Consider the following 23,358-nt stretch of genomic DNA (forward strand, 5'->3'; position numbering starts at 1 on the left):
CCCTGGTTAGAGTAGGCACCGAGATAAGAATTATCGAGTCCGCTGACCCAGGTCCACGACCTTGCCGTGTCGGGAATTGAACTCTGGTCCCGGGCCGTCCTCTGCTCTCGGGTCTGCCGCCTCTAACCAGTGAGCCACACCACTCCACTGGAGCAGGAGTAGTTGTGTGGTGTCTGACGAGATCTGCAGGTTTATTTGAACAGCTTGGTCTTCGGCTTCAGCTTCTTACGGAAGTCGAGTAGTGAGGACGATGTCCTGACGTGTTGGGGAATGGCCATTCTAGGTCTTGATGAAGAGAGTGACCTGCTCTGCTGCTTTGAATTTGCAAAAGAAAGGGAAGATGATTTCAGTTTTTGGTGGGTTTTTAGAGGTGTGGGCGGTGGTTGAGTTAGGCAGGTCTGATGTTGTGAAGGGCCTTGAATGCGTGGGTGAGGAGTTGGAATTGGCAGTGTTTCTATATGGGGAGCCAGTGGAGCTCTCTGAGGTGAGGCAAGGGAGGTGGGGGAGGAGTCTTGCAGCAGCGTTCTGAATGGTCTGCAGTCTGTGTGAGGTGAATTGGGATTTTAGCATAGAGTGGGCTGCATTAATCTTGCCTTCTTGTGATGAGGGCTTGTCACGCTGCGTCTGGTGTTTTGGGGTAGCCGCTTGAAGATCTTTCATAGCATTTGAAGGATGAGGAAGCAAGAAGTAGTGACTGCGTTTATCTGGGATACCATGGTGAGTTTATTATCCACGATGATTCCTAGTTTTCTGGCTTGTTCTGATGGGATTGCAGTGGTTCCTAGTTCCCCCTAGCCACCAAGAGAAGTCCTATGATGAGCGCTTGTTTCTGATAATCAGGACTACCGTCATGTCGGTGTTGAGCTTTAGGCAGACAGTTCTTTTTTATCCAGTCAGCCTCGCTGGTCATGCAGTTTGTGAAGTTGTTTCTGGTGATGTTGTCAGTCAAGGATCAGATGACCTTTTGTCATCGGTGTAAAATATGATGTTGACTCCATGGGTTCTGATAATGCCTCTGAAGGGTGCCATGTAGATGTTGAAGAATATTCGACTGAGAGATATCCTTTTTGGACTTCGCAGATGAGCTTCTTGGGTTCTGAGGTTTTTGGTGGGAGCCGTATTCAGAGTTCTGCCCGCCCGGAAGGAGGCTATCCATTTAAGAGGTGATCCTTGTATTCCAGTGTGGTCCTCACCCTTAAGGTGAGTGTGTGGTGAGAGACCATGTTGAAGACTTCAGATAGATCAAACAGGATGAAGGGCTGTGGTATGTCCGCGGTCGAGAATGGTGTAGTCGTTAGCCACAATGAGAGGGGTTTCTGTGCTGTGGTTGCTTCGGAAGCCTGATTGTGTGCCGGAGAGTTGTTTGTTGATTGCCCTCTCCATGATCTTGGCAGTGAAAGGTAGCAGTGAGGTCGGTCGGTAGTTCCTGACTTCTCTAGGATCGGCCAATGTATTTTTTTCAAGAGGGCATTGACTTCTGTGTGCTTGCAGTTGACTAGAAAGGTTGTACATTTTAAGGATGTGTTCATGATTGACCTGATCGCAGAGCTGATTGGGATCCTCCTAAATTGTAGATTTTGTGGATGGGTCTGTGGTGGCTCCCAAGTGGATTGATTTCATAATTGCATTCCTGTCCTCAATGGTGAGTGCTTCCAATCTGTTAGGTGCTTGTCCTCGTACATAGTTTGGGCAGTATGACAAAGGCGTCTTCTGGGTGGGGTTGGGTGTTGAAGTTGCCGTAGATCTTTGTGATTTCTGTTGTGGAAGAAGTTGGAGAGTTTGCTGCAGAGTTATTGTGAGGGTGAGATTGAGTTGGGAGCAGCTACGGGGTTGGATCATTTCTTGACCATTTTGAAGAGTTCTTTGCTATTGTTGGAGTTGCTTTCTATCCTTAGCGCCAGGGCTTTTTTTCCTGTTTCTTTGATTTGGTGGTGGTTGTGATAGTGTTTGAGCGCAGCCTTGTAGGTGATTCTGGTGGAGGTGTCCTGGCTGGCTCTCCAATTTCTTGCCTGTTTGCAGTAGCGCTTAGATTCTCTGAGGCCGTGGTGTACCAGCTGGCTTGCTTATATGGTGTGCTTGAGGGGTGCAAGGGCTGGTGTTGTGTTATGAAGTGAACAATGTAGTGGTGTTCCAGGTGAGCAGGGTGGTGTGGCTGAATTTGGTTTTGTCGCTGGAGGGGAATACAGGATCCAGGGTGTGTCCTGCTTTGTGAGTGTGACCCTGGATGAGCTGGGCGAGACCTTTGTTGTCCAGGCTTTCGGTCCTGGGTGCCGAGGTGGGGTCCATGGGGTAATTGCAGTGGAGGTTGAGGTCACCGGAGAGGATAAAGTTCTTAAAGCTGATGGCGAATGAGGCCACAAAGTGAAGTAGTGTGGCTCACTGGTTAGAGGCGGCAGACCCGAGAGCAGAGGACGGCCCGGGACCAGGGTTCGATTCCCGGCGCGGTAGGTTTCTGGACCAGGGTCAGCGGACTCGATAATTCTCTCGCCTCGGTGCCCACTCTGATCAGCGATCACACTCGGCAACTCTGGGCATTAGCTTGCCTCATCTTCACTAACGGCCCCACCAGACCGCCGGGGATGCCTGGTCTCACCCTGGAGATACCCATTAAGGGACCATCTCTCAGGGAAGCCAGGAAGGGTTTCGCAGCGGTCAAAGCGCCTTGGGACCCTACGGGTAAGTAGTGCGCTATATAAATGCCTATACATACAAAGTCTGTGATGAGGTTGCAGAAAGTGGTGCATGGCCCAGCTCGTTTGTATGTGAGGGTTCCTCTGATGGTGAGTGTTCTGTTTGTTAGAAGTTTAAAATGCATGTGTTCCATGAACGGCATGTTCTTGTGTCTGGACGAGATGCAGTGAATCGTGTCCTTGTGGATTATGGTATTCCTCCTCCTGGGTTTTGGCGTCTGTCTTGGCACGCTAATTTGTAGCCCGTCTGTATGGCTATGGTGATAACAGATGATGATGCTTGGGTGAGCCAGGTTTCAGTGAGGAAGAGGCTGTCTGGGGGGGCGTGTTTCGGTGAGGTTCCAAATCTCTGGCACATTTAGTAAGTGAGTGTGTGCTAAGAAGCATGCAAGGGAGGTGGGGGTGTTGGGAATGAGGAGCATGTAGAGACTTTTGAGGAGGGGGATATCGCAGATAAAATGCAAGTTCCAACTGTGGAGTGAGGTGTGGCAAGAAAGCAGCGGTTATTGCAGCTAGGGTTGAGCATGCAGAGGTGACTGGCAGTGTAGCTGTGGCTGTCTGTTAGACCATGGGTTGTAGCTCTGGATGCAGATTAGGCATAGTCGGACTTGCCTTTGGCAGGCCAGTGACAGCAGCTGCCATTAAGTAGGTCCGGGGAGAAGCATGAGGGAAGGAGCGCAGGGGATGTTGAGCTGGGCTAACAGAGGACGGGAAGGGGACATGGAGAGCAGGTACAAGGCGGGGGGAAAGAGCGGGAGGGTGCTGTGGCAGGGAAAAAGCAGAGAGGCGCAGAGTTACATATTGAAAAGTGAAAGAGGCACAAATAAAGGTTGAGAGTGAGAAAGTGTGCGAGGGAGTCGAGAGGGACAAATCAGTAAAGAAATGTTGCACAAACTGTGAAAGAGGCACCAATAAAGGCAGCGGGTGTGAGAAAAGATTGTGAGAGAACAGTCAAGAAGGACCGAGGCATAGGAGAGCAGGAGCAAGGAGAGCGAGGCAGGGTCCTTGTGACTTTTATGTGCAAAATGTATAAGTTAATTATGATTTCTAATTTTCATTTCCATGGAGAGCCTGTCTCTTTACCAATTAGAATTCCTAACTACTGTTTGCACACAAGATGCATTATTTCACTTGCCAGTAGAGAGGTAAATGTGTGTTTTTTGAATTGTGTTGCCAGCTTACCTAAGCATCAAGTTAGATGTCAACCAGAACTTGAACAGCTGGGACATCTTGTACCATTAGACAGAAAACTTTAATGCAGACCTTTCTCCTGGTGCACTATGGTTTTCACCATTACTGTGTCACTGTAAGTCCTGTTCCTAATGATGGTATTAAATAAATAAAAGATCCTCTTCTATCCAAGGCGACATAATCCAATCCATGCAGGAAACCATCTTCCTTTTTTTTGGCCAACAAAGCGAATGTTCCCAATCCTGTTCGGCTTCTAATTAATGTGCGTCTTCTAATTTTGCCTCCTGCCTTATTTGTCTATCTATTGGACATAAGCTAATGGTATCTCCTGCCCCATCCCTAGGCAGCGATCGACCTGGTTACAAAATGGTTTCTGTTCACAACAAGCCTGCTTAGTATCTTTCTTTTTTGGCGTTGTCCAGTCAGTTTAGGAGCTGTGTCTATGTACTTGCTTAGGCTTTTAATTTGCCCTGTAGCTCTGTGCAGTGATCAGCAACTTCTCTCAAATAACATGTTGGCCTCAGAGCCTTTACCCCAATCCTCTGGGCAAAAGAACCCTCTTCTGATCAATTAGCTCTATCCCATATGCTAGCATTACGCAAGGAAGTATATATTCCCTCTATTGAAGTAATTGAGGTCACGTGGGAGGTTGTCTATTATCTTTGTTTATTTCCCCCTCATTCCAACACCTACAAAGTATTGTCTCTAGGGGGGCTCCTTTCCTAAATAGTATATTCCCTCTAGTCCCAAGAAAAATTGATTCTTAAGTGCTGGCAATCACTGTAGCATTGATCCGTTGGAAGCACACACCACAGGAGCAAGCTGTGAGTTGTAGTGGTTTAGGAAAGCTAAAAGAAGATGGAATGGACTTCTACCCACAGTAATTAAATGGTTCTGAAGGCTTGGCGCAAGCACTTCCTTCCATTTACTCAATAAGCAGCAAGTGGCCACATGATATAGGCAAAAACTCTACTTAAACAGCACCGGACTCGAGAAGTGGTAGATTAATTATTTTCACAAGGCTTTTTAGCATGATGTATTATTTATTCCAGTGCAGTTTTGTAATTCACTCTAGGTTCAGTTCAGCAACTGGTGAGATTCGGCTAAGGTTCTTTTAAAGTCATCCAACACCTTCCTTTGTTTAGCAACATAACCGTATATGCGTTGATCTCAGCTTTCAAATCAAACCTTAACGCCAGCAATCTAGCCTCTTTTTGCAGCTCTGTTTTTTACTCCCCGAAAAACATTTTAACTGCTGATAATGCATTATGAAATCTTAGCCGTTCGCCGGCTGGTGAATACCTGTTACCGGCCCTGCCTCCCGCTAACTGCTGCCTGCATAACGCTAGAGCGCATTTAATTAATTAATTATCGCGCTTGTGTATTCCTTTAGCTGCCGCTTGACACAACGCTAGAGCGTGTTTAAATAATTAATCATCGCGCTTGTGTATTCCTTTAGCTGCCGCTTGACATAACGCTAGAGCGTTTATAATTTAATTAATTACCGCGCTTTGTACTCCTCTAGCTGCCGCTTGTCTCTACGCCTCACCTCTCTTTTGCCTCATCGAGTGCTCTGATCTAATAGTGCCTGCCTGCCAGCTGCCACGTGTAATAGCGCTTTACCATTTAGAATCTTTGCAGAGTGTTTGGAGCCGCTGCTGACGATTTCCCTACTCTCACTATTTTTAGCAATCACTATTTACATTGTTGTGCGCAGGGCAGATAGAATACGCGCTGTTGTGGCATTGACCCCATTTGACTGAGTTGGAACATCGCGCCATTTTGTTGTTGTTGTTGTGCCTCGGAGCCCGTCCTCTAAGACCCGATCCCGCCTCCCAGCTGATCCTCCCTCGCCCCTCCCCCCCCCCCCCCACCATCCATATATGACAGATGCTTTTGCACGCAGCGTTCACGCGCAGCGGATGCGCCCCATGCGCGCCAAAGGTAAGCCCATCTACGCCCGTCCGCGCCTGGACCGCGCCCAGCGCCAGACCCCCCTGGTCCCCGCCGCTCCCAACCCTCTAGAATCACATATGATGCCGCTACTCTCCTCGCCCTCAACCCCGGACGTACACCACTATGCTGCGAAGCCACTCCAGGACGTACCCATGGCCCATTCGCCTGCCTCCCCTGCAAGTTCAACTGCTTCAGAACACTCACCAAATCCACGTCCTCCAAACACAACTCCGACTCTAACGGCCTAAATTGCATCCTGCTCAACACCCGCTCGGTCCACAGACACGCAATAGAACTCTGGGACCTATTCGACACTGCGTCACATGACATCGCCTTCCTTACCGAAACATGGATGAACACATCCTCAGCTCCCGACATCGCCATAGCCATACCTGACGCTTACAAGATTATCCGAAAAGACCGCACAAATCAAACAGGAGGAGGCATCGCCATCGTCCACAAAAACACCATCAAAATCACAACTAGCTCCGACGACAATCTTACAACCGCCGAACATCTCCACTTCCAGATCCACACGGACCCCAAGACCACACTTAGAGGCACCCTCATTTACAGGCCTCCAGGCACCTGCACTCAATTCAGCGATGACATCACGGACTTCGTCAGCCCACACGCCCTCGCCTCCGAGAACTACATTCTTCTAGGAGACCTCAACTACCACCTTAAAAACAAACACGACAGCAACACCACCACCCTTCTGGACAACCTGGCCAATCTCGGACTCAAACAACTTGTTGACACCCCCACTCACTCAGCCGGACACACGTTCGACCCAATCTTCACCTCCAGCAAGCACATCTCCTTCGATCGCACTACAGCTCTCCACTGGACGGATCACTGCTGTGTTCACTTCAGCTACAAAACCACCCTGACCCACAACCGTCCACAACCTATTCCCCGGAGAAACTGGAACAAAATCACCACCGACCAACTCTTCACATCACTCAATCAAAACCCTCCCATCTTCTCAATGGACCCAGACCAAGCAGCCACCAACCTCAAGCAATGGATTACCCACAGTGCGGACGAATTAGCACCCCTGAAAAAGCACCAGATGAAATCAGCCAACAAAAAGGCTCCCTGGTTCAATGATGCACTTAAAAAATCCAAGAAGCTATGCCGCACCATGGAGAAGAATTGGAGGAAAAACCCAACCTCAGACAACATGGCCTCCCTCAAGACAGCCACCCGCAAACACCACCAACTGATTCGATCCGCCAAGAAATCAGCATTCAAGGATCGTCTCGACAACAACACTCATAACAGCAAGGAACTCTTCAATATCGTCAAAGAATTCACCAACCCCACCATCTAACGACATCACTCCCTCCCAAGACCTCTGCGATGCGCTATCCTCCTTTTTCTACAACAAAATTGCCGACATCCACAACAGCTTCGAGAATTCTCCCAGCGATCAACCCGCCCCTCCCCCTTCAGATCCTACTCCTCCAACTAACTACCTCAGCGCCTGGAACCCAATCACCACTGAAGACACCATTCGCCTCATGAACTAAATCCACTCTGGCTCGCCTTCTGACCCCTGTCCCCACCACATCTTCAACAAAGTGGACTCCATCATCGCACCCCAACTCCGCGATGTCATCAACTGCTCTTTCAACTCTACCACCTTTCCAGAAAGCTGGAAACACGCCGAACTCCGCGCCCTTCTGAAGAAACCCACAGCAGACCCCTCAGAACTGAAAAACTACCGACCCATATCCCTCCTCCCTTTCCCGGCCAAAGTCATCGAGAAAGCCGTCAACAGCCAGCTCGCCGCCTTCCTTGAATCCAACAACTCCCTTGATCCATCTCAATCCGGGTTTCGAGCCAAGCACAGCACCGAAACCGCCCTCATTGCAGCGACCGACGACATCCGAGCACTCCTGGACAACGGAGAAACAGTGGCCCTCATCCTACTTGACCTTTCCGCCGCTTTCGACACAGTCTGCCACAGCACCCTTATTCATCGCCTCAGCAACATCGGCATACAAGGAAAAGCCTTGGACTGGATCATCTCATTCCTCGCTGGGAGATCTCAAAGAGTCAGACTTCCCCCATTCTACTCAGAGGCCACCGAAGTCATCTGCGGCGTACCTCAAGGATCCTCACTCAGTCCCACCGTCTTCAACGTCTACATGAGTCCTCTCGCCTCCATCGCGCGTCAACACAACCTCAACATCATCTCTTACGCCGACGACACCTAGCTAATCCTTTCCCTCACCAAAGACCCCAACACCGCCAAAACCAATCTTCACTAAGGCATGAAAGAAGTAGCCGATTGGATGAAACAGAGCCGTCTAAAACTCAACTCAGACAAAACGGAGGTGCTCATCCTAGGATCTTCCCCCTCAGCTTGGGATGACTCTTGGTGGCCTTCCGCCCTGGGCACAGCACCCACACCCACAGACCATGCACGTAACCTTGGCTTCATCCTAGAGTCCTCTCTCTCGATGTCCAGACAAGTCAACGCCGTCTCGTCCTCCTGCTTCAACGTACTTCGTATTCTCAAAAAGATCTTCCGCTGGATCCCCCTCGAGACTAGAGACTGTCACCCATGCACTGGTCACGAGTCGACTGGATTATGGTAACACACTTTACGCCGGAATCACAACAAAATTACAGAAAAAACTCCAGCGCATCCAAAACGTGTCAGCGAGACTCATATTAGACATACCGCGCCAAGATCACATCACCGGACATCTAAAAGACCTCCACTGGCTTCCCGTCAACAAAAGAATTACTTTCCGCCTCCTCACCCACGCACACAAGGCCCTCTACAATCTAGGACCCGAATGCCTCAACACCCGACTGTCCTTCTACAAACCCACCCGCCAACTAAGATCGTCCAATCAAGCCCTCGCCGCAGTCCCGCGCATCCGGAAATCCACCATTGGTGGCAGATCCTTCTCCTTCCTGGCTGCCAAGACCTGGAACTCACTCCCCACCCATCTCCGCCTTACTCAGAACCACATCTCCTTCAGAAAAGAACTTAAAACCTGGCTATTCGACAAATAATGAACCCCTTCCCTTAGCGCCTTGAGACTCTCTGGGTGAGTAGTGCGCTATACAAATGCCCGAACTTGAACTTATTTTATGATTAATGGGGAGGGACCGCAGCTCAGGCATTGGTAGTGCAGTATGAAGAGACATTGTTTGAAGCTGCGAATAAACGTGCAGTTGTATAGTTTGTTTGAAAATTAGGACACCGTTTTCCCAAACAGATGTGTTTTAGATTGCACAGTAAACCAGCATTGGCAAAGCAAGTAGGTCTCGCGTTTGCTAGAGCTTCTGTTTTGTTTTTCTGTTCTACAGTAGTTGTGTGAATAATAAGTGTAGATTGCTTCTTTGTGTTAATAAAATAGTTTTTTTTAATGTTTTGATGATTAAGTGAAGTACGTTGTGAATTTGTGAATGAAATCTGTTGTTATAGGGCTGTTGTAATCAGATTAACTTTAATATGTAAAAAGCAGTATTCTCTGGCTTTTTGTATTGTTTTAAGTGGGATTTGTTGTATTTAATCGTGTCCTAATTAGAAGTTTTTTGTGCATTGTGGTGTAGATTTATTCAGTGTGGAGTGATGTAGAGTGGTGTAGAGTCTAGGTGGGTGTATCTGGGTAGAGTGTGTTGGAATCGTGTTGGATAGTTGCTAGTGTTGTGTATCTTAAATTTGTAATCAAGTACTGTGTGAGTTGTTGAGTGCTTTACATTGAAGTGGTGTGTGGTAGTTGTAGGAAGCTGGCAATGTATATACTATACCAAGTTAGTGTGCACAGAGTCCAGTGGATCTCAAAATGCTTTACAGAGATAAAAGTAGATAATACCTTACTCTCTGTTTGGGTTGGTATGGGCGAGCGCTAAGGCTTTATCAGAGGTTAGTGTTAAGCATTTATTGTACACACTCAGACAAGAAATGGTGTCACACACTCAAAGACTGAACTCCGACCAATTGTTTGTATTAAAAATATTTATTTGTTGTATTTTATTCTTAGAACCAAGCAGGACTTGGTACAGGTAAATAAATTGTTACTTTTCCAGACAGATTGATCAACAAGCAAGCTGGATTAGAATGAATTTTGTTTCAGGTTTGTGCAAAGATTCAATTACAGTTCTAATTACTTTTGGATTACTTTTGATTACTTTTTTTGATCAAAACACAGTTTTTAGGTCTCCTCCTGCGAAAGACTGCGCACATACGCAGTCTTGCTGGCGAGACTTAATGGGGTAGAGAGAACATCACTAACAAGGTTAAGCCACCCCCCTCTTCACCATTGGCTGGCCTCCTAAACGGAAGCCAGCCATTGGAGAAGAGGTCCTAGTGATGTTCTTCTTTCTATCTAAGCCCTGTCCTTTTCAGATTGGGGGGCCTGTTTTTGACTTTCTTTCTTACATTCTTTGATGTAAACAACAGTCAACAAAAACACGCCCCCAGTCTGAAAAGGACGGTCCCGGCGTCTTCTGCTGCGCATCCCCCTGGGAGTTTCTGAAGCACAGGATGAGGTGCAGCAGGGGATCTCACGTCTCAGGATGAAATGCAGACTTGCCCAGGTGAGCTCTGCAGTGGCGCAGCAGGCCTCCTGTCTAGCACTTGGAGCCATGCACTAAGGCGCGTCTGAGGCAAGGACGTGTTGTGTGGCTGACTCGTGGGCAGGAAACCTCCTCCTCCAGTCTATTTCCAGAATTGATTCAGCGGAGGGGATTTTTCTTCTGTGCCTTAGTCATAAAGTCGTTGGCTGTCAGGGAGCAAGGGTGTCAGGGTAAGTGGGTGTCGGGGTGCGTGCTCGGGTTGCACTCAGTGTGACCCGCATCCGTCTCTGCTTCGAGCCCCCCCTACCCCTAACCCCCCGGTGATCGGCTCCTGGGCCTTCGCAGGCTGTGCCCCTACAACAGGCAGCAGCGTTTCTAGAAAAATTCCTCTTCCCTCTGCTGGGACAAAGATACGATAACAAGAAACGGGGACCTGGCGGGGCTCCCATGAGTAGGGAGAGCCCCGCAAGTGCAGCAGCCGGCGGAGGGGTAACTCAGAGGGGGCACGAGGCACATTGTAGGTGCCTGCCCCCGCCGCATGTCAGCCCCCACGTGCAGCCGCCCAAGAGCCCAGACAGCGATTTAACCCCCACTGTGCCTCCTCTCTGACACTCATTCAACTTGGATAGAAAGAAAGCTTTACCTAAACCTGATCACCTTGTTGTAGCTTTGAGCAATCTAACAAAGATAAATCCTTGTCAGAATAAGGAATTTCTGGATGGAGTTTCTTTCCTTCCTCCTCTTGCATATACAGTGGTAATGCTATTACCGGACAATGTTAAGACTCATTCCACCAGGGGATGTGGCAGGCCCGACAGCGGTATTTGCAGGAATACATATCAGACATTTGCAGAGTAGCAACACTTTCCAAGCCATACTGCTTTGATATACGCTCGAAGGTGGGGATTTCTGCGTGACAAGCAATGCTGATAAAACTTTTGTTTTTTTTTTAAAGTAAGCCTATACCCCTACCCACTACGTCTTTGGACCTTTTTGCTAAACTGTTATCAAGCAAGCAAATTTACCAAAAATGCAGTGCTGGAAAAGAAAAGTTGCCTACTTGTCATTATAGTGTTCCAGTGTTGCTATCTTTCTTTGATTCACATGCAACCCTCGCTACCTTAAAGCTGAGGCATATTTATGTCCTTAACACAATACAAACTATGAAAATCTTCAGTCTAAGCCTCCGGGAAGAAGGGTCCTCTGTCTCACCACTTCGTAGGTCAGAGTTCAGTTCACATAATGATGTGGACTTACTGTATGTAGTCTGTGTAATTGTTATTGTTTCTGCAGTATAAAGAGCGCTATTTAATGCTGTTGTACAGAGGTTTCGCTGCTTCATGGTGGGTAATATTCAAGCAATGAAATCTATGGAAGATACAAACAAAGGATATATATAGTTTTTTTTCTTCCTCCTTTGCCAAGTTGCCAGGCTTATTGAACAATGTGTAGTAAATATTTTCTGCAAGTTCATACTGATCAACTGCCTTTCTGTTTTCTATTTGGAACTTCAGAGAGGCTTTTCACCTGTATCCATTCTTACAGTTTATCCTGCATGCTGGAATGGGTTTTATTTTATTTTATTTTGTGTTTTATAGAGCGCGACGTATGCCCTAGGGCGTCTTGGCGCTAACCTTATCTAAAGAAAACTCAGTAACCGACTGATGCCATACGAGATGAAGGATTAGTTTTTAAATAGCCAGGTCTTCAATTGGCCTCTGAACTTCATCAATAAGTTGCTATTTTTAATCTGGAGAGAGTTCCACACCTTAGCTGTCCCTACTATTAAACTTTTTCCCCCCCCGAGCAACTGCTTATACCTTTGTACTACTAATAGATGGGATTGAGCTGATCTTAAATTTCTAGCTGGTACATATTTCTTTAGGTGTGTTCTGAGGAAAAGGGGTCCTTTTCCCTGCAATGCCTTGAAAGCCAAGCACTGTGATTTAAAAATAATTCTCTTGTGCACCGGCAACCAGTGGAGCTCCTTTAGTCGATCCTTAACTGATTCCCATAATTTGATTACCAACTTTTGTCAGATATTAACAGACTTTTCAAAATCTCTGTATGTCAGCTGCCCATCCCACATGCAATCATCATACTCTTACCTGTAGTAATCCGACATGTCCCTCTGCGTACTTCACCCTTTTCCAAAGCTGATTTCTCCCACAAATTTTCGTGCTCCTCCTCACCCATTTGCCTTGGTACTGCCCACCTTGTCCTTTGCCACTTGAACCTGAGTGACATTCTTATCTCTTATTGAGTGCCACATCATGAATTGTTGATTTAATTCTCCTTGAAGGTGTCTGGGCAGAAGAGATAATTCCAGCTAGGACTTGCTTCGGGCCCCTTGTTGGACGGGAGAGTCAGTCATTGGATATCCAGGGCTGGACGGATAAGTCAGCGAGCCACATTTGGAAGGTAATCTCATTTTATTAAGGTTACTTAAACAAAAAAAAATGCATTTTGTTAAGAGTGAGTGTAGCTGTTTGCTTATGTTCAGAAGTGGATTTCCTGGACAGAGGCAGAGCAGAGCGAGTTGTATGTTGCGTTCCTAGGGATGCTTATCGTTTAAACGGGCTTCTCATTGAAGTAATTGGAACAGTTAATCTAAGACACTTGTATCAAGGGACCACATGACAAATGAGTGCTCATGTCCCGGCAGAGGAAAGAGTTGGGCTTTGGGGTAAGCAAAGCACAAACGCACTTTTATAGATGATGGATGGTGTGATAAAAATTTGTGTTGCTGTGGGTGAGTTTGGCAAAACTTTAAAGTATATTTAAGTGTAAGAAGTGGATTCCTCTTTGGGGAAGACCTGGCTTGGCAATTCGGTCTGGACTGTTCCCATGAGGCACAGGGTCAAGACTGATTTGCATATAGCTGGGTCTGAACTGGGGTGGCGAAGTGAACTAAAGACCGATAATGGATTCAACCTAGATCTGTGACTGGGTGGTGAGTGTCTGAAACGTTTCAACGTTCCGTCCATCTCCTTGTTTGCTTTGGTGCCAAGATGTATACCAGTACCACGCACTGCTACTTAGGGTGCTGAATGAGAAAAAAAGTGGTTTCGGTTTGCCTTGGTAACAATGGACCCAGCTCTTAGTGACTTCTGCTTATGAAGCTGTACACATTTTTATTCTGAGAAGAAGTATATTGCTTCCATTTGTTTATGCCTATGTTCCCTGAGCTCCCTTTTGGCTTTTCAGAGAGGAAGCTTAGAACTCCAATCCTTCAGTTTTCTTTGAATATAAAACCGTTATTGCTTAACTTGCGTCAAAGTCCCAAATGTTTCAGTCGAACTTCTCACTTTAACACTTCATGGGCCCTCTAGTCTACATGACTAATGTTCAGATACCTAGTTCCTTACTTTATAATGTGTATTATAGCTCTTTGAAAGCCTTTTCTTCCTGGTCTTTAACTCCTGCACCACCAGCGACCAGTAAAGATATCTGAACTTGCCAATGTCTTGTTGAAAAGAAGAAATCCCACCATGTTTTTCTTGCATTTTAGAATACAGATGGGAAACATCATGGCCATTGTAATAGCCTTTCAGTGTCAAACTAGTTTCTTGATAGCTTGGCTTTTTGGATTCAGATTCCGTTGTTGAGGCTTGAACCAGTACTGGCTCTTACCTGAAGAGCGCTTCCTAATAGATTTTGATTTAAATAAAAATTCTGTTTAGGCTATCCAGTTCTGCACGGCTGAAGAAAGAAAGGCAACTAAGGATATTGACATCCCTAACACAGATGCTAAGGGTGAATCCTTTACATCTCCAGGGAATTTTTAGACACTGACAAAGGCTGTGGAATCCTTAGATATTTACACTTTTTTTTTTTTAGGCTGATGCTCCCATTTCAGGTCTCACGTGGCATGGAAGCGCAAAGCCTCGGCGAGATTTATTGTGAATGAGGATTTTCAGAAAAGGGCTTTAAGCCCCGCCCCTCATTTCCATTCGCTGGCGTCACCGTTTATGCTAATAGGTGGTCTGCCATTGGAAATTAGGGTTTTTGGTTGACGCCCTTTGGCCTCAGATGGCCTCTGAGCCGGACTGGGTTGCCTGCTTTGCTGCTGTCGCAAAGCACTTTCTTCTCTTTATGAGGCCATGTGTTTAGAAACACATGGCCCCATAAAGACAAGAGATCCCCATGCTCCAGCTGCCCTGCGGTCCTCTTTCACTTTCGGGACAGCACATGTTATTTTTAACAGCTGGTCTTCGCTTCCTCTGGGGCTGCCTCCTCCTCCCTCCTGCTTCTCTGGATTGGCACCAACCTCCGTGGTATAAAGTTCGTTTTGTGTATATATATTGTATTGTAATTGCATTTATATAGCGCTTACTACCCCTGACGAGGCGTCAAACGCTTTTTCAGCGAGTAGCACGCTACTCCGGTACCCAAAGAGGATTAGTATTGAATTAGGATAGTGAAACATGCAAGTACATTTTAAGTGGTGGATAGGTTAGTCATTTATTTGGATTTGGAATGATAGCAGAAGGATAGAGGAGGAAAAAAGGTTTGTATTTATATAGTGCTGGTTACCCCTGATGGGGTGTTGAAGCACGCTACTCCGGAAGCCCATAAAGGATTAGTGGTGAATTAGTGTGGTGAAATATGAAAGTAATTTCAGTGGTGGTAAGTCAGTTATATGGAGTGAGAAGGGTAGCAGAGGGATATAAGAGGGAAGAAAAGGTTTGCATTCATAAAGCACTGGTTACACCTGATGGGTGTTGAAGTGCTTTTCTGGCTAGTAACACGCTACTCCGGAACCCATAAAGGATTAGTGTAGAGAATTAGTATAGTGAAATATAAAGTAATTTGAGTAGTGGATATGTTATTCGGTTATTTGGGTAGAGAAGGGTAGGTGGTGGGATAGAAGAGTGAAAGAGGTTTGTATTTATATAGAGCTTGTTACCCCTGATGGGGTTTTGAAAGCGCAAGTAGCACTCTACTCTGGAACCCATAAGGATTAGTGTTGAATTAGTATGGTGAAACATGAAAGTAATTTTAGTGGTGGATATGTTAGTCAGTTATTTGGATTGAGAAGGGTTGGGGAGGGGTACAATAGAGAAAAAGGTTTGCATTTATATAGCGCTTGTAACCCTGATGGGGTGTTGAGACGCTTTATTGGCGAGTAGCACACTGCTTTTGGGCCCATAAAGGATTAGTGGTGAATTAGTATAGTGGAATATGGAATTTGAGAAGTGAACATGTTAGTCTTTTGATTGTAAAGGATAGTGGATGGATTAAAGAGTAAAGGATTTTTTTTTTAGGTCATAGCGGTAGGAGGAGGCTTTTAGATGAGTAAAATTGAATTTTGGAGGGGAGGAGTCAGAGGGAAGAGTTTAGAAAGGCTTGTTTTAGGGGATCGGTATAGTAAGAGGTGTCAGATGATGCAAGGAGGGGTAGAGTAGGAGAGTCTAGACAGGGTTATTTTGGGGATCTTAGTTGTGGTATGGGGTTTGAGATAAATGAGAGAGTGGATGTAGAGGATATATTGATAGATGTATAAGAGGAGAGATAGGGCAGTGCATTGGAAAGAGTAGTAGAAAGAAGTTAGAGATGAGTCAGAAGGTTGGGCTAGAAGATATATTGAGAGAAGTATAGGCTGAGAAATCGGGTAGTGCATTGGGAATGCTAAATTAGAAGAAAGGGATAAATATATAGATCCATAAGTACATTGAAAGTATATAGATACATAAAGGAGATAAGTATATGTAGATTAAAGATATTGATAGAGGCACAGGATGAGAAATTGGGTAGTGCATTGGATATGCTTTTTCAGGAGAAAAGTAACATACAGACAGATCCAAGTACATGGAAGGTACATAGATGCACAATGGAAGTAAGTACATGTAGACCAAAGATGATTCTTTTTTTATTTCAACAACATAATTATTCTACATGTATTCCACAATGTACTGTGCTGCCTTTTAGCTAGGTTTGTGATTATATTGCCTTCAGCATCTAAGTCTCCGGCATCGTAGGTGATGCCATTGAAACAGTTGGCGTTGAAGGAACAGTCGTCAAAGGGACGTTTAAAAGCCCTCACAAATACAGTTCGGCTGCAAAACCAAAGCCAGCTCCGAAACACCAAGCTGCAGAGGAAAAAGAGGACCCAATCCGCAAAAAGTTGTATCAGGTCCTTGACAATCGGCAGCAGCAATTGACCCAAAGACTGGGAAACCCATTGACCCTAAAAAGAGGTGGCTAGAGTTAAAAGAACCTTTGATTCCACAAAAAAGGCTTATGGTCAACAAGGGCACCAGCACACTACCACCCCCATTATCACTAAACTGACCACATCACAATATCCTACACATTCAACCAATGGGAGTGTAGATCCCTATACCCCGGGGGATGCTTTGCAAGAGCCTTCAGATAACCCACAGTGCCCTGATAATCCTTTGTAAGACTATATTGTCGACCCATAGGATGACTGATTTAGAACGAATCCCAATTAAACAATCCATGCCAGCCAACACCACAAATTATCACAGTGTCATACAAAGAGCTGCAGCATACCACAAGGTAGAGTTTTATGTCACCCCTGAAGAGGAGGACTTTTTCGTAGAGACTTTATCCAGAACAGAACGGAAAGGTCAGTTCAGTCCATGCTAAAACGTTCAACAGAGATTTGTAATGACCCTTTCAAAAGTAGAGTGCTTATTCCTAGGGCACAGAGGAAGTTTAAAGCATCACCCTGTTTACATTAGGGGGACACTCCTTCCTAAGAGTTCTTAGTGGTGGCTACCTCACAGAAATGGGCAGCAGAACAAGCAACAGGAAACGCAGGAAAGTAAGAGGATTGAAGCTTTGGAGAAGAGGATAGTTTTGCAGCGTGAATCTTTCTGGATTCACTATGCTGTGCATTATTCCGCGATCTGGTGGTTGGGTCCGGATTCGTAGTCTTTTTTCTCTTTTTTTTTTTGTAGCCCAGGTGGGCGTCGACGTCCCACCATTTGGTGCACCTTCGTGACGTCGGCACGCTTCCTGCGGAAGCTCCCACCCTTGGGCGCCATCTTCAGATTCTTTTTTCCGCCGTTGGGTCTGGATCGTCGCACGAAGCTCCGGAGAAGTTTCACGAGAAAGAAGGAAATACACAAGTTTTTGGAAGAAAAGGACCGAGGAAGGTCGGAGAAGAAGACCTCCTAGAACAAGAACGGAGAAGGAGGAAGAAAACATCGAGGTTTTCGACAGCCACGGAGAAGGAGCGGGCAGGGGACCCCCTGACCGAGCACATGGACAACACTCCATTCAAGTTCTGCCGTAATTGCCACCACAAGTACGCGCAGAAGGACCAGCATCCAGTCTGCAACCTCTGCCTGCCGGTCGACCACTCCAGCGAGGATTGCAACGCCTGTTCAGTCTTCACGCCGAAGACCTTGAGAGTTCGAGAGAGACAGAGGGTGGCCCACCAGACGATGCAGGGGAAAGGGACCACGCCGACGCTTTACGACCTGGGCGCCTCCTCCGAGGAAGAGGAGAACATCGCCGAGGGACCAGATGACTTCACGGTTGTAGAGACCGATGTGAGACCTTCAAAAAAGGTAGGAGAGTCTACGACCCCGAAAACCCAGACAGGGCCTAGAAAGCCTGAGGGAGAATCCCGAAAAACAGAGGCTAAGTCCTCGAAAGGAGCACCGGCGACGAGATTTTCGACGTCCGAAGTTGCATCCTCCGAAAAGCCCAGCGGATCCTTCGAAAAGGACTCCCAGATGGCGAAGACCAGCGAAAAGCATAGGTCGCCGAAGCAGGCCCTCGAGAAGGGACCCGCGAGCGAGAAGACGCTCAAAATGGCCTCCACGTCGAAGGCGCCGTCGAAGAGACCAGCCGAGAAGCTCGACGCCGAGCAGGCGGCACAGATGGAGAAAAAGAGAAAAAGGCTCGAGGCCGAAATGGAGAGTATGCTCCAGAGGAAGAGAGACTTCGACGAGAAAATGAAAAACTACTCGATTCCCTCGAAGACCGCGACTGCCGCCTCGAGCACCGCAGCGCCAGCCGAAGAGGTAGAGTTGCAGGAGGACTTCGAGGCCGAAGAGCCGCCGAAAACTCCAGAGCCCACAGATGAAGGGGAAGAGGAGGACTTCTACCGCTCGGAGGGAGATTACCTCCGCGACAGCTACTACTCAGAATGCTCGGCGTCCTTGGACGAAGAATGGCAGGATCTCGAGGCCGATAACCCCGAGGAACCTGTGGAGACGTATCCGTCGAGGCCTTCGCCGCCAGATGACATCGGGGCTTACTATGAAGTCGTCAAGAAGGCTGCAACCGTCTACAATGTAAAGTTGGAGGAGGAACAGACAAAGGCAGACTTCCTGCTGGAAACTTTGCTCCCCTCACAGACAAAAAGCAGTTTCCTGCCCATGCTGAAGAGCGTCACTGCACAAGGAGCTGAAGCCTTCAAGGAACCGGCTACATGCAGGTCGGTGACCCCGAGGACGGAGAAGAAATACAAGTTCTCCTCCGGGGACCCCCCTTATATCCAGGGCACCGTGGCAGCGGACTCTATTATCGCGGCAACTGCCAGGAGAAGGGCCAACGTGCCAACCACATCTGGTCCACCACCTGATAAGGAAAGCAGGAGGATGGACCTCACTGGAAGGAAAATAGAAAGGAATGCGGCCATGCATTGGAGGATGGCAAACTCCAACGCACTCCTGAATAGACACCAATTCCAGCACTGGGATGAGATGAGCCAGTTGCTGAAACACATGCCTGAGGAGTACAGGCAGAGGGCAGCCCACCTCGTCGAGGGGGGAAAGGACATAGCAAACGCATGCCTGAAGACGGCCCTAGACGGGGCAGAAACATCAAGCAGACTGATGGCCATAGGTATCACTGAGAGAAGGCAGGCCTGGCTCAGAATATCGGGGTTCAAGGCAGAAGTACAGAACAACATCCTGAACACCCCCTTCAATGGGGAGACGCTGTTCGGAACAGCGGTGGATGACAAACTGGCCCAGCTGAAGAAAGACAATGAGACAGCCAAATCAATGGGAGCCCTACAATTCAGGGGGATGCGGAGAGGCACCCCCACGAGGAGACCAAATGGTAGAGGTGGAAACCAGCAATCACATTCGCATCAGTCGCACCACCATGGTCAACAAGGGGACAACCAATGGCAACAGGGTCAACAGAGACAGAATTGGAGCTCCCAGAATAGGGGCCAGTCCTTTCGAGGGAGAGGAAACGGACGGGGCCAAAGACGGAGAGGTGGTGATCAACCCCCCCAGAAATGACTCCAAGAAGAGGGAGGCGCTCACCCACCCAAAGCCTCCGGGGGGAGAGCACCTGCAGCTAAGGAGAGGCTCACACGGACACGGCTCAAGAGAACACACAACACCAGTAGGGGGAAGATTGAGATTTTTCCTACACGAGTGGAGAAAAATAACCACAGACAAGTGGATACTAAACATTATACAACACGGATACTGCATAGAGTTGGAAAGATACCCACCAAGCAGGAGGCCAAAGAGAAGGGGTCACAAGGGCAGAGAACTGCGCCTGCTCCAGGAGGAAGCTCAAGAACTGCTCCTCAAAGAGGCCATAGAGCCTGTCCCGCAAAGAGAACGGAACAAGGGAGTGTACTCAAACTACTTCCTAGTACCAAAGGCGGACGAAAGCCTAAGACCCATCTTGGACCTACGCTTCCTGAACACCTACGTAAAAACTCAAAAGTTCAAGATGACTTCCCTGCAAGAGGTCATCCCGCAAATAAGGCCAGAGGACTACTTGTCCACAATAGACCTAAAGGACGCATACCTGCACATCCCCATGAACAGGAAACACAAACACTTGTTAAGATTCAAGGTGAACAAAGACCACTATCAGTTCACGACCCTGGCTTTCGGGCTCAAGTCAGCACCAAGGGTTTTTACCAAATGCCTCGCGGCGGTGGCCGCACACCTGCGAAGGGAAGGTATACACGTGTACCCCTACCTCGACGACTGGCTCGTGAAAGCAAGCTCTTACACGAGGTGCAAAGCCCACGCAGAACAGGTCACAAGAACGCTCACGAACCTGGGCTTCTCCATCCACTGGAGGAAGTGCTCCATGGACCCAGAACAAGTAAAAATCTTCCTGGGAGCCCTGATCAACACTGTCGAATGCAGAGTGACACCCAGCGAGAAGAGAACACTCAGCCTGCTGAGGGAGAAACGTCACTACCAGAAGGGGCAAGTTCTGACAGTGAGGACGGTGAGCAAGATCTTGGGGATGATGGCGTCATGCATCCACCTGGTCCCCAATGTTCGCCTAAAGATGAGACCACTACAGGAGTGGCTGCAACAACAATGGTCACAAGCAGAAGGAAGTTGGGAAGATCTAGTGGTTGTTACGCACAATGTGCAGGAGGAGATGACATGGTGGACGAAGGAGAATATAACGATGGGGAAGCCTCTAACGCCACCGGACCCAACTGTGACCATCACCACAGACGCATCCCAGAAAGGATGGGGCGCACACATGAACACGCTCAGAGTCAGGGGTCTGTGGAACCAAGGAGATGCGGTCAAACACATCAACTACCTGGAACTGAAAACAGTGTTGCTGGCCCTCAAGGCCTTCCAAAAGCACCTTTACAACAAAAAGGTGCTGATACAGACAGACAACACCACGACGATGTTTTACATCAACAAGCAAGGGGGGACTCAGTCATTCCCTCTGTCGAGCTTGGCTCAAGAAATATGGAGATGGGCGATCCCACTCAGGATAGACCTGCTGGCCATACACCTGCCAGGGAAGGACAATGTGGAAGCGGATTGGCTCAGCAGGCAAGCATCAGTGTCCCACGAATGGGAACTGAACAACCAGGAGACAGAGAACCTGTTCAGGAGGTGGGGCACACCAACAATAGACCTGTTTGCAACACGCCGGAATGCAAAATGCCAACACTTTGCATCGAGGGAACAGGAACCAATGTCCCATGGGAATGCCCTATGGATAAGCTGGTCAAAGAAATTTGCCTACGCTTTTCCACCGACGCCACTGATCCCCAGAGTCCTGAACAAGTGCAGGTCGAGCAACATGACTCTCATCCTGGTGGCTCCCCAATGGGCGAGGCAGACTTGGTACTCCCAGATTATGGAGATGGCGCAGGGCAGAGCACACAAGTTCCCAAGGAGAAGAGACCTTCTCTCCATGGAAGGGGGACAAGTTCTACACCCAGAGCCAGAAAGCCTCTGCCTGTCAGCGTGGCTCCTGAGGACTTAGAGTTTGCTCATCTAAAACTGCCAGAGAGCACACTTCGGGTGCTGAGAGAAGCAAGGAGACCCAGTACACGGAAGTGCTATGGGGAGAAATGGAAGAGGTTCACGCAGTGGTGCCATAAGAAAAACCTGGAGAAAAAACTGACTAGAGAGTCTACAGTACTCAGATACCTCACGCACCTGATCAAAGCCAAACTAAGCTCGTCCTCGCTGAGGGTTCACCTGGCAGCGATTGTGGCATACACAAGGGGAGAAACGGGGAGAAGTTTCTTCACTTCCAGAGTAGTGAAAAGGTTCTTGGAAGGAGCAAAGAGAATAGCGCCACCCAAGAGGATGCCGCCGCCGGCATGGAACTTGAACGTGGTACTGACGGAACTCATGAAGCCGCCATTTGAACCCATCCATAAAGCGTCACTACAAATACTGACAATGAAGACCGCTTTTCTGGTAGCAATAACATCGCTACGCAGAGTGAGCGAACTACAAGCCTTAACGCTGCAAGAACCGTACATACAAATACACAGTGACAGGGTCGTGATGAGGACAGACCCGCATTTCATGCCCAAGGTGGTATCTAAATTCCACATGAACCAAAGTATCCAGATCCCTAGCTTCTTCCAGAAGCCCACATCAAATGCGGAGAGGGCGCTCCACACTCTGGATGCAAGGCGGGCAGTAATGCACTATATAGAAAGGACGAAAGAACACAGGAAGACAAAACAATTCTTTGTGTCCTTCGCAAGGAGTCTCCTAGGTAGACCAGTGACTAAGAACACCATAGCGAGATGGATTGCAAAAACAATACAGCTCTGCCACATGCAGGCAGGCGAGGAGCTCACGGAGGGGCCACGAGCCCACTCAACCAGGAAGAAAGGGGCAACAATCGCCTTCCTGGCAAACACGCCCATCCAAGACATATGCCTGGCGGCAACATGGGCTTCAGTGCACACTTTCACTAAACACTATTGCGTAGATGTGCAGATGAACAAGAAAGCACAAGTGGGCCAAAGAGTGCTTCAACATATCTTTAACAACCAACGCTCATCTTCCACCCAGCCGCCACATGAGTGACAAAACCGCTACGAAATCAATGCACAGCATAGTGAATCCAGAAAGATTCACGCTGCAAAACGAATAGTTTCTTACCTGTCGGTGTAGTTTTGCAGCTTGAAGATCTTTCTGGATTCACTAGCGAACCCACCCACCTCCGCCAGAAAGATGAGGCTGGAGAAGGTGGAAGGACTTAGATTAAGATGGGAACGCTTAACAAGACAAATATACGTCAAGAAGTTTACGTTGAAGGAAAGTTTTAGTACACATAGCCATGGATTCACCACAAAGGAGGAAAGAAAAAAGAATCCGAAGATGGCGCCCAAGGGTGGGAGCTTCCGCAGGAAGCGTGCCGACGTCACGAAGGTGCACCAAATGGTGGGACGTCGACGCCCACCTGGGCTACAAAAAAAAAAAAAAAAAGAGAAAAAAGACTACGAATCCGGACCCAACCACCAGATCGCGGAATAATGCACAGCATAGTGAATCCAGAAAGATCTTCAAGCTGCAAAACTACACCGACAGGTAAGAAACTATTCGTTATAGACAATGCAAATCTGGCCGAATTGCGAACTCTGTGGTTCCTCTCTAGATACAAACGAGCACAGTGGGACAAGATGGAAGATCTCCTCAAGCATCTTCCAAATAAGTATAAAAAGAAGGGGGAGGATCTGTTCACTGAAGGGAAATTTAATCTAATGCCACCATTAGATGTGCGTTTG

General features: G+C 47.7%; 1 protein-coding gene across 7 annotated transcripts in view; it reads left to right on the forward strand.

The window, feature by feature from the left end:
* PRDM4 (PR/SET domain 4) overlaps nucleotides 1–23,358 on the forward strand; it is a 209,032-nt gene that overhangs the window by 81,666 nt on the left and 104,008 nt on the right. For all 7 annotated transcript variants that reach the window (XM_086953018.1, XM_086953021.1, XM_086953020.1 and 4 more), the window contains one exon: nucleotides 12,685–12,803. In XM_086953018.1, the coding sequence (XP_086809144.1) occupies nucleotides 12,685–12,803 (119 nt within the window). The remainder of the gene's footprint in view (nucleotides 1–12,684; nucleotides 12,804–23,358) is intronic.

The sequence above is a fragment of the Lissotriton vulgaris genome, chromosome 1_2, assembly GCF_964263255.1.
Source record: "Lissotriton vulgaris chromosome 1_2, aLisVul1.2, whole genome shotgun sequence".
NCBI lineage: Eukaryota > Metazoa > Chordata > Amphibia > Caudata > Salamandridae > Lissotriton > Lissotriton vulgaris.